At 38.9% G+C, this 12,252-nt stretch overlaps 1 protein-coding gene across 19 annotated transcripts in view; it reads right to left on the reverse strand.

The window, feature by feature from the left end:
- ryr3 (ryanodine receptor 3) overlaps positions 1 to 12,252 on the reverse strand; it is a 342,095-nt gene that overhangs the window by 163,250 nt on the left and 166,593 nt on the right. For all 19 annotated transcript variants that reach the window (XR_010001819.1, XM_062967304.1, XM_062967301.1 and 16 more), the window contains 4 exons: positions 8,979 to 9,780; positions 8,116 to 8,316; positions 5,635 to 5,737; positions 4,784 to 4,921 (listed from right to left, as the gene is read on the reverse strand). Coding sequence is in view for 18 of the 19 variants with exons in the window: in XM_062967304.1 (XP_062823374.1) it covers positions 4,784 to 4,921; positions 5,635 to 5,737; positions 8,116 to 8,316; positions 8,979 to 9,780 (1,244 nt within the window). In the remaining variant the exon portion in view is untranslated. The remainder of the gene's footprint in view (positions 1 to 4,783; positions 4,922 to 5,634; positions 5,738 to 8,115; positions 8,317 to 8,978; positions 9,781 to 12,252) is intronic.

A 12,252-nucleotide genomic window follows, 5' to 3' on the forward strand; every position in this document is an offset into this window, starting at 1 on the left:
CTCATGTAAACAGCAGGGTCAGTACTAAGATGGAACCAGCCATAACTGTTTGTGTAGCCATTCTGTATTTACAGAATGGCACTTACCGGTTCCCTCCTAGTAGCCACTGCTCAATATCCGGAGTGACATCGGCCAGGGCACAAGGATGATTGGAGAAGGGAGGGGAAAATGGCATGATTTTTCCTCACCCACCTCCACTCTCCTGTGTTGCTCTGGTACCCTGACATCATTCCAGGCAACAACTGGTGTCCAGCAGATATTTCGTGCCTGCTGGCCACTACTATGACAACTACTATGAGAATGGGGGGAGAAGCAAAAGATCAGGGATAGTAGACAGGTTTGGCACCATTGGATAGTCAGGACTCCCTTCCACCACTGCAGCCTGGGGGCTGGCAGTAAGAAGTCCCTCTTGCCTCTACAATGACCAACGGCTCTCAGTAAAAGCCACCCCAGAGCTGATCCAGTGTTTGACACTCTGAATTGGCCTCAGGGAATTCTGACAATTTATATCCAGTTCTAAAGAGGAAAATAAACAAATAACAGCAGCAAGAAAGTGGAAGAGAGCCAGGTGGATTTGGGTTTGGCCTTGGGGTGCCTGTTGAATGTAGTCCTTCAAAGGCACCAGTAAAGATGACCAAACACTGGTACTAGGGTTGGTTTAGTATATAAGCACTGAACCTCTGATAAAAAAGGGATCAGCACCTGCTATTTTCAGATTCATCTTTATATTCAGAAGATAGTCTATGATTAGATTTTTTATATAATATAATTTCTCCAGTATATTATACAGTGCTATTCTCACTGAGATACACATAATTCATACAAAAAGGATTTTAAAAAAATTCTCCAGAAACAACACAACTGTTTTAATATTCAAAAAAAGAAAGAACAAAGTAGATTATTAAGGGTTATTGGTAGAACTCCTAGTTCGTAGCGTGTCATTCCTCTCTGACAATTCCCTACAGTTCAGCCCTGGCACAAGATTCAAAGATATCTATCTGCATTTCCATTAGAAAATAGCGGACAGCTTAATTACATTTGTGTGCTGTGTAAAACCAAACAGGAGATTCATAGACAAAAGTAAAATTTCTTTACATCTACTTTCAGATAGCAGGACAGTTTGTCAAATGGAATTCATACCACAGTTATTGTATTTCTGGAGATCACTTCTAAAGCTTGAATGACAGTGAACTGAGAGGCTGTTTGGTCAGAGAAGTATTTGTCATTTCAAATAACTGAGATAAAAGAATGCTGGAAATTGGATGGCATTTGTACAACCTCAATGTACTCATGATACCCTTCTTGCACCTGAGAAACAAAGCAAAAATAAGCAAGCACACATTTCCTGATATAAATCAGGAATAAGAAAATTTTGACATTCAAATATCCAGTTCCTTGAATGAGATTCTACCTACAGCAAAGGACAAAGAGCAAAGAGTGTGGTGTGCTGGTCCTCTAGCCTATTGTGAGTTACTCCCAGTTTGAACATAAGCAAAAGAAATGAAATGCTGGATTAAATCAGTGGCCTGCCTATGCCTAATCAAACACTGTGTTATTCCTATAAGATAAAACATTTCTTATTGTGAATTCCTGTTCTTCAGGACTCCCAAAAGGCATTTTGATTTATTCAGTTTTTGGAAAAATCCTTTTTCCTGGCCCTTCAGAAAAGTGAAAATCCTTCTAAGTTGGGATGTAAATTGCATGCTAGGGTGAATAATAAAAATAGTTTTCAGTCTATTTCCAAGATATGACAGATATATTCCTATATGAGCAACTCTCCCTGTAAAAGCAAAGAGTAATATTGGCTTTACCAGTTGTTTAAATGTGGTCAGAACCTCCTCTCAATAAACCACTATCCATAAATTTTCAGTTATACTATCAGGTGGATATACATATAGCTGAGAATGGATCAGTGCACTTTGAAACAGGGATTCCCCCTTCTCAGTACTCTTCAGTACTTCTGCATGGACCTATAGTTCAGGTCTGAGAAAGAAGATTGCTACGCCAGAAGAAAGTTGATATAGCAGGAATAGTTCCTTACCCATATATCTTCAGAATGAGGGATTGAGGGTTTTGCTGGTTTTGGATTTCATTTGGATTCCCTCCCCCTCCACCCTTGTTTGTCAGCAAATGTACAAAAATATACATTTTTTTGGAGGTACCTCTTCATTACCATCTGGCCACCTGGACTCCCAACTCATGATCAACAGTAGAATCCAAACAGGCAAAGTTAGTAACAAAACACCACTTAAGCCCTCTTAAGTCTCAGAATCTCAGGAGTTTTCCAGGCAATGAATGAGACATTTTAATAAAATTAATGCATTGAGATTGCTGGGAGTTTTTTATGGATCTCAAAATGGCCTTGGAAGCATGCAGTACAAAAGCCATACTTTACTTAACCCACTGTTAGGATGCCTTACCATACAAATCCACAAATGTGTTTTAATTTTAGCTCAAATATCTTGATTTCAAAACATGATATTGTAATTGTTATAAACATAGAAAGATCAAGTGTCACAGCATATTTCATTCCAAGAGTGTATGAAACCATTGCTAGAACAGGTTTTTAACTGCTGTTTCCAAGTACAGCTTTGAAAAATTATTTGTCTTCAGATACAAAATTCTGCCAAATAGAAGAAAAAGGAGAGTATCCCCATCATCTGACACCTTGCTGTGAATATGAAGATTAAGTTATAGCTGGAGTATCTTTGGCATGGTGAAAAAAGCTATGCCATCTCTAGGAAGGAAGATAATTGAATTACTTGCTTAATTGAAAGCACTGATGTCTTTATAGGGATTTTTAACTAAGATGCTCCTATAGAAGGCAACAATTAATTAAGTTATACTCCCCCTCTATTCTGCCTTGGTCAGACCACACCTGGAATACTGTGTCCAATTTTGGGCACCACAGTTGAAGGGAGATGTTGACAAGCTGGAAAGCGTCCAGAGGAGGGCGACTAAAATGATTAAGGGTCTGGAGAACAAGCCCTATGAGGAGCGGCTTAAAGAGCTGGGCATGTTTAGCCTGCAGAAGAGAAGGCTGAGAGGAGACATGATAGCCATGTACAAATACGTGAAGGGAAGTCATAGGGAGGAGGGAGCAAGCTTGTTTTCTGCTGCCCTGCAGACTAGGACACGGAACAATGGCTTCAAACTACAGGAAAGGAGATTCCACCTGAACATCAGGAAGAACTTCCTCACTGTGAGAGCTGTTCGACAGTGGAACTCTCTCCCCGGGGCCGTGGTAGAGGCTCCTTCTTTGGAGGCTTTTAAGCAGAGGCTGGATGGCCATCTGTCGGGGGTGCTTTGAATGCGATTTCCTGCTTCTTAGCAGGGGGTTGGACTGGATGGCCCATGTGGTCTCTTCCAACTCTACTATTCTATGATTCTATGATTCTAATTATAATTTTACAAATAAATGAAGCAGAAAAAAGGGTTTTTGAAACATTTGCATTATGACTGTAACAGCAGGATCTAAACTAATCAGCCTGAAAATACACGGTCACTGAAGATTTTCAAAAGAGCCTTGCCAAAACGACAAAAAAACCCTTAAATATGGTGTCGAGTTTGTCTGCCTAAGAGGATAATTCCTCTCTCTGAAATGGAACAGTTTTATTACCAACTCGGCAGCTGAATGGTGATAGAATGGGTATCCAGCAAAGTAGGAGCACTTCTAATCATTGTGAATATAGATTAATTGGAAGTATTAAAAAAACAAAAATGTTAAAGTAGACAATGATGATACTGAAATTTATTTTATTTTGTGTCAAAAGCATTGCATAAATAAATAAGTATAAAACTGATAAAATAAAGGGAGCACAAGCAGCTAAATAATTTTAGACCAAAAACGGGCAACAGCGACCGCATTGTCAGTAGCTTTAAATATTGAATTAATTCAAGATTTTCCATACTTTGGCTCAATCATTAATCAGAAGGCAGTCAAGATATAAGAAGACTGGGGCTTGGAAGGGTAGCTATAAAGAACAAGGCAAGACTGAATGGTCAAGGGGATGGGGTCAGCCAAATAGCCTGAACCTGAACCCTATCAATATTCTGAGATAGACAAATGTTGTCAATTTCCATTTCTGTCACTTTTCCATTTTCCTTTTCTCTATTTGCTCTATCCTGTTTCTATAGCAGACACACACACATATTTAAAACAGTTGGCATAGTGCAGATTTCACATAAGAAACAGATTTAGATACAATTTTGTCAAATATGTGCATTTTAAAAAAACATCAGGCTAACAACCAGCTCATACCAATTAATTCATGCTCCCCAAAAAGGACAGGTTGCTTACCTATAACTGTATTTCTTTGAATGGTCATCTGTGAATTCACAGAATTGAGTAATTTGTGCAGGCGCAGGCACTGTTTGCAATCTTCTAGAATCACTAGGCAGAAAGGTTTTGGCGGTAACCATGCCCACAATCCCGAGGCTATATAGGTCCCGGGTGCCACCAAAACCTCTCAATTCCTAGGCCACAGCTGCAGCTCATATTGAGATCTCAGCTGACATGACCCCTGTGTGGGGAGGATAGGCGAGATTGTGTGAATTCAGATGACCAATAGAAGAAATACAGTTACGGAGAAGCAACCTGTCCTTCTTTATGGTCTCTGTTAAAGTCCAAAGAACTAATGAGCTTGAATAGCAAAGGTTCCTGAAGTGGCTGCAGCATGGGCAAAAGGAACAGAACCACAGAGAAGAAACAGCCTTCAAATATAATGTTTTTTTCTAAAAGGAAAAACGGCATGCAATGCTATATGTAAGATTTTAAACTTACTGGGATATTTTTCTTCTTCTTCTGTAGTTTCTCTCACTTCAGTTTTTGGTGCACCTTTTATTTTATATATCAATGAACGTAGTTTCCCAGCCCATGATATATCTTTATCTTCCACCTCTTCTTCCTCTAAAGGAATACCTAATGGACAATAAATCTTAATTGAAACAAAGGGGATTCCATGTACTTCCAGAGCTTTCAAAGTCTTAAAGTGATGCCCAGAATAGTTAACAGACCATGGTTTGCCATGTGGAGTCCCTTTCAGATGAAAAGGAGAATCCAAAGGAAGAGATCCAACAGCAGGAATATCTCTGGGTCTTTGGAAAAAGAATCAGGACTTTCCAAAAGAGATTAATTCAGTTGTTTAATCTATTTTAAATGGTTTATATTATTTTAATGTAAGCCACCCAGAAAATTCATAGAATTAGTAGAAAACAACAACAAATTCACCACCACTACAATGGAAGACAAATACCATTTAATGAGATGACAAGCTGCTTAAAGGGGCACTTTCCCAACAGCATTTATACAACAATATGACATTAGCTCACAGCAAAGATTAAAATGAAAAATAAGATGAAATAAATGTATGTATTTCTTTGGAATTTTTTAATGGCTTTTCAAGATCCCCTGCAATCAGAAACATTTTCTGATTGCAAAGTGTGCGGTTAACTGCTTGTACAAAGGTATTTTAGATTATCATTCTACTTAATTCTTGTTTTGCTTTTTCATCTTCACAATTTACTCTTACATTCCATCAAAATCACATTTGCCAGGAAAGTGCAATAAAAACAAAATGTTTGCAAGAAGTAATTGCAAATGCCCTCTTCTCAAAATTGGTATGCTACACTTACCACAATGCATCAGGAGATCATCATGAAACTCATAAAGCTCTTCCCGAATCTCATCTGGACAAGGACAATCTTCCCCCAGTTGAAAATTTAGTAACATATTAATCTGAAACGATAGAATTAAACTGAAATATCTTTGAGTGATAGTAGTATTTTCTACAATATGGCTTCAGTAGGTAAACGGCACAAATTTTAGGTATGTCTACCCAGGCATTTAGTGGAAGTTCATTCCAGGCTAATGCAAAGACTAGGATTGCCGTTTTGATTTACAATAGTTTCACTAATTTTGAGCATGGATTGTTTAGCAATTTTTTTTCCAAGGTGAGCATACATGTGTAAAAGTACATATTATTTACTTGCAACTTAGTTTCTTTGAGTCATCTGTTCTGCACTCATTTATATGAGTTTTGGAGCTCTTCAGAGTAATTCTTCAGAACTTTCTAGAACTTGTGGCACATCAACACTGACCACTAGGATCAGCTTCAGTATGCAGATGATGCAATTGGTAAACCTGAAACTGGTTTGGCGATTGGATGTCAATTACACAAACCACAGAAGCTCCATTGGAATGCATATGTGCATACCAGCAGACCACTTCAGGTGTCTACACAATGATTCACATACTGAAGATGTGGTTTATACGACTGTGTGCTGATGCTCATTACAGACTCTATTTCAGAGTATCCCCCAACTTTGCTTATGTACTTGTAAAGGGCATAAAGTGTGCTGCAGTGTGCATTATATAGTCACCACACTCAGAAGCTGACTAGAAGATGCATTAAACGGTCAGTGTAGATGTGCTCTTAAGTGTTCTCATGGGAATCCTGCTTCACTCTCTCACTGTGTAAGGAAAAAAAGATGTGGCTTTCACTCTATTCAAAACAATTACTATTACCAGAGTTTTAGCAATAAATGTTTCCCGCCCACTCAAGACAATATACCATATTTTATCTCATAATAGTCACACTTTTTCTTTCTTTCCCCCTTTAAAAAAGGGGTTTGCAATTATTATGCAGTGAAAAATGGGAGGGCCTATGGGCCTCCCTCAGCTAGTGCTGGTTTTCCCCACCAGCAAACATGGGCAATGGAGGCTACATAGGCCTCCCTTGACTATGAAAGCTCAACCGCCTGTGTGCTGGCTGGACAGAGCTAGGAGGCCTCTCTGGGCTGGCAGCAGTCAAGGAAAGCCTCCTAGCTCTCACGATTTCACTTGCCCACGTGCCTGCCCCACAGAGATATGGGCAGGGGTTGCTAGTATTATGCAAAGAATTTTAAAGATCCAAACTGGGACCCTAAAAGGGAAGGTGTGACTATTATATGATGGTGACTGTTATATGGTGAAATGCGATATTGCTGTTGAGAGAATGAAGGACAAGTTGTTTGAAGGCACTGAAGAACTGTAGCTGAATATAAACAGCTTGACACTCTTTATCATGGTCTATATACAATACACATGAACAATATCAAATACAAACTTATCCTTTCGCAGTAGGAAGACACTGCAGCCCTTGTGGGTTGGGAACCAATACAGAAGGAATTTGAGTGTCCATGACAATGGAAGTTCTTCATTGTAGTCACACCTGTCTATGCAGAAACTCTGCCATAATGTTTTTAAATTTGCTGTTTTCCTTCTGAGTTGTCTGCCTTCCTCTTTCCATTTCCTTATGTGTCTGTCTATTTAGATTATGTTTAGAAGTACTTTTTCTTGATGCTTTCACATGGTGTAGTTTTTTGTATTTCTTTTTGGTATGTAATAAATAAATATTAATAAATTCCTTTTTAAAATGGTTTTGAAGCTCAACATGACTAAAGGAAAGCAAGGGGTACTTTGAATGTGCTTATTCTGCGTGGCAGTTGTTTGGACTAGATGGCCCATGCAGTCTCTTCCAACTCTATGGTTCTATGTGTATGATACTGAAAAAGATGGTGTATACAAGTATTCCCTATTTTTCCAATGCTGATTCTGCAAAAAAGAAAAGAAAAGAAAAGAAAAAGAAAGAAAGAAAGAGGCCCAACCGCAGAGAAGATAGGAAAATTACCAATTTCATGGAGAGGGTGAAATACACCTCAAGGGGCCAGCTGCCCCAGCAAACACTGCTGCTGTCATTTCACCACATAAGCATTCAAACAGGCCAGAATTAGCCCCTTTTGAAAGGTTATGCCAAGATAGACTGAATTCCTGCCTTTCACCACTCTCTTCAGAGAAGGGAATTGGTATTTTTATTATTTTTATTATTAATTTTTATAAGATTTAAGGTACAGTACTCACATTGACCCAGGAATAAGTCAACCCATGTTGTGGGGATTAATTTTTGACTTAAATCTCTAGATTTATACATAAATATATAGATTAATTCTTCCATCATCTCACATTCTTACAACCACTATATTTTAACACTATATTTTAAGTTTCCGAAAGCCCTGCTCCCTATTCCTGATCACACAGAGACACAGAATAGAGAGACAAAATGAGTAAATCATCACCTGCTCTTGAGGAGGGGAGCGAAATTCCTTGGTCTTCCTGGCAGTCAAAGCAGCAGACATATTCAAAGCTTGCATAAGTTCATTATATCTGTATTTCTGATTATACTGCAACTTTGAGACATATGTGTCTGCGAAAGATACAATGGCTTCCACTCTGTGTTTCAGCTCACAGTCGCAGAAATAATTTAGCAGCTCACACATCTAGCATGAAATTAATAGATGCATTATATCATTTATGAAACTGAAAATTATTATTATTAACTAAAAATGTTGTGGTCAGTGAAAATAAGAGTGGATAGGATCTAAAGGTGCACTTTCACATATATAGGAGTCTTCTGCTAGAAATGACTGATTTTACAAATGTTCATGCTATGCGAAAGGAATGTAAGTACATCCACTATGTTTTCTTGTTTTTATCACAACTTATTTCACTTTTGTAGAAGCAGAAGCATTTCTACAAATACACTAACACAAGCATTTGTACAATTGCACTAATATTCCTGTTGTTCATAGCTTTTTGATTGAAACCACTGTCTCTTGTTTCTTTAATAACTTATCTGTGATAACTACAAGAGGGGACAAAATCACTGTACATATATATAATATAAAATGCATACAATTCTCCTAGACTACCTTCAATATACTTTCCAAATGTTAATCACTTGTATCAAAAACATGCAATGTAGTATTTTACTAGTCCTATATTTTATGAAACAGCCGGGGGGGGGGGGGGATATTGTGTAACAAAAACAAGTAACATTTAAAAACAATAGTTCTTTGTGGAAGTTACCGGAAAATGCAGTAATACAGAAATCAGTTTTGGTAATGTTACAACACCTCTGCATTTACTTTAAGGTTGTCACCTGGAGTTTAACAGATTCAGTCAATCTTGTTTGCAGCAAGCCTTTAATTGGCGTTTTTGTTTCCTTGATTGCCTTTTCTCCCGCCTCTACTGCTTTTTCTTCAATTTGTGTAACATCCTCCTTCTCTGTTTTCTCTAGTGTTTCTTCTTTTGGTTCACCAAAAACATATGGATCGATGAGAAGTAAAATCTGTTTCACATCATGATCATCAAAGACTCCCATTATGAGCAAAGTTCCTATAAGTTTAAGTACAGGAACAAACTGGAATTCAACTTTCCCTCCAACAGGATCTCGTATGTGAGCTCCACTACAATAAACTGCTTCTGTAAGCATGCTTATAGCCCTGGATTTAAGCATATCAAGTGGTATTTCTGGACTGGGCTTCTGATGATCCTCTTGAGACAAAATGAAGCAAGGGGTAGAAAACTTAAAATCTGGTTTCAGGCAGGTGCTAAGCCCAACTCCTGGCAAACCATGTCTCTTTGATTCATCTGGAAATAATTTGATTTTTCTAGTTTCATCTGTAATTGGAATTATAAATTCATTGTTCATCATCAGCTTAGCCTCTTTGGAGTATTCTAAATGAATGCTGATCAGCAAGTCATAAAATCCAGAACGCAATAACCCAGGTAAATATTGATTATCTATTGTATAAAATAACTGGGAAATATCCACATGGCTGCAAAGTGCATAAGCTACTCTGTTGTTTCCCAGTGCACAAACTGAACTATACAGTTTTAACGTATGGAAATGGAACCTCATCAGATCTTCTTGTTCGCATAGCTCCAAAATATCAATACACCTAAATGAAAAAAGAAAGAAAACACAAACAGATTACTTAACATGAGGTTCCTGTTATCAAGAATATTTTATTAGGTATTTCACAAGGAGAAAGGAGGATAAAAAAGCAGGTCCATGTCAGTGCTTGTAAAACACTATGTACAATTAAACTTTAGAGAGAATTTCACATACTGAAAAAGAAAAAAAAACACTCCATGTATTGTTTCCCTTAAATCTGTGATCTTAACCAATACGTTTCAAAAGATTTTGAAACATAAAGTAACAACATTTGAAAGAAAAAAAATATATGTTTGCTTCATTAGGTAATAGATTCTGGACTTATATTTGTGCTGATTGAATTACAACACTTTGAAAACAATTTTAGCTACAAGAAGGACAAGGAAAAGTTTAGAAACAGCAAATGTTAAAAAATGTATTCTATGTCTTTTCTTCTATCCTAAAATAATAATAGTTTAAAAATCACTTACTCCCAGAATAGGAATCTGTATTTTTCAAAGTGTTTTCTTTTCAGATTTATGATTTAATATTTTGTAACAGGAAACAAAAGATCAGTACTAAGCTCTGGATCATTTGCAGTACTACAGTGTTCCCTCACTACTTTGCGGTTTGCTTTTCGTGGACTAGCTTTTTCGCAGTTTTTTAAATAAACACTAAAATAATAGTATAAATCATAAAATAATATTATAAACGCCTCCTTCTACTTCTTTCCTAAGGAGAAGCATAAGGAAGGAAGGAAGGAAGGAAGGAAGGAAGGAAGGAAGGAAGGAAGGAAGGAGAAGCTGAAGGGAGAGAAAAGGAGGCTGAAGCAGCTTTGTTTTCATCTCACAAGGCAGCGGTGGGAGCAGCATGAGTGTGCTTGAGAGGCGAGGAGTGAGATTGTAAGTGCCAGTGAGATTATAAACAACACAAGTATAGCATCGCTACTTTGTGGATTTTCACTTTTTGTGGGTGGTCCTGGAACGTAACCCCCGCGATAAGTGAGGGAACACTGTATATCTGGAATAACATTTTACTAATTTGGACGAAGGATTGGGGGAAATCCAACCCCAAATAGGGAAACAAGTTGCCCAGGAACACCTGGCCACTCTAAACGAATTCAAGTTCCCAGGGCCAGATCAGCTACATCCAAGAGTATTGAAGGAACTAGCGGAAGTTATTTCAGAACCACTGGCAATTATCTTCGAGAGTTCTTGGAGAATGGGAGAAGTCCCAGCAGATTGGAGGAGGGCGAATGTGGTCCCTATCTTCAAGAAGGGAAAAAAGAACGACCCAAACAATTACCGTCCGGTCAGCCACACACCGATACCAGGCAAGATTCTGGCAACTGATCTCTTTTTTCGATAGAGTTACGAGTTGGGTCGATACAGGGAATGCTGTGGATGTAGCCTACCTGGATTTCAGTAAGGCCTTCGACAAAGTCCCCCAAGACCTTCTGGCAAACAAACTAGTAAAATGTGGGCTAGACAAAACTACGGTTAGATGGATCTGTAATTGGCTAAGCGAACGAACCCAAAGGGTGCTCACCAATGCATTGTCTTCATCATGGAAAGAAGTGACAAGTGGAGTGCCGCAGGGCTCCGTCCTGGGCCCGGTTCTGTTCAACATCTTTATTAACGACTTAGACGAAGGGTTAGAAGGCAAGATCATCAAGTTTGCAGACGACACAAAACTGGGAGGGATAGCTAACACTCCAGAAGACAGGAGCAGAATTCAAAACAATCTTGACAGACTAGAGAGATGGGCCGAAACTAACAAAATGAAGTTCAACAGGGACAAATGCAAGATACTTCACTTCGGCAGAAAAAATGGAAATCAAAGATAAAGAATGGGGGACGCCTGGCTTGACAGCAGTGTGTGCGAAAAAGACCTTGGAGTCCTCGTGGACAAGTTAAACATGAGCCAACAATGTGATGCGGCAGCTAAAAAAGCCAATGGGATTCTGGCCTGCATCAATAGGGGAATAGCGTCTAGATTCAGGGAAGTCATGCTCCCCCTCTATTCTGCCTTGGTCAGACCACACCTGGAATACTGTGTCCAATTTTGGGCACCGCAGTTGAAGGGAGATGTTGACAAGCTGGAAAGCGTCCAGAGGAGGGCAACTAAAATGATTAAGGGTCTGGAGAACAAGCCCTATGAGGAGCGGCTTAAAGAGCTGGGCATGTTTAGCCTGCAGAAGAGAAGGCTGAGAGGAGACATGATAGCCATGTACAAATACGTGAAGGGAAGTCATAGGGAGGAGGGAGCAAGCATGTTTTCTGCTGCCCTGCAGACTAGGACACGGAACAATGGCTTCAAACTACAGGAAAGGAGATTCCACCTGAACATTAGGAAGAACTTCCTCACTGTGAGAGCTGTTCGACAGTGGAACTCTCTCCCCCTGGCCGTGGTGGAGGTTCCTTCTTTGGAGGCTTTTAAGCAGAGGCTGGATGGCCATCTGTCGGGGGTGCTTTGATTGCGATTTCCTGCTTCTTAG

Source organism: Anolis carolinensis, chromosome 1 (assembly GCF_035594765.1).
Source record: "Anolis carolinensis isolate JA03-04 chromosome 1, rAnoCar3.1.pri, whole genome shotgun sequence".
Taxonomy (NCBI): domain Eukaryota; kingdom Metazoa; phylum Chordata; class Lepidosauria; order Squamata; family Dactyloidae; genus Anolis; species Anolis carolinensis.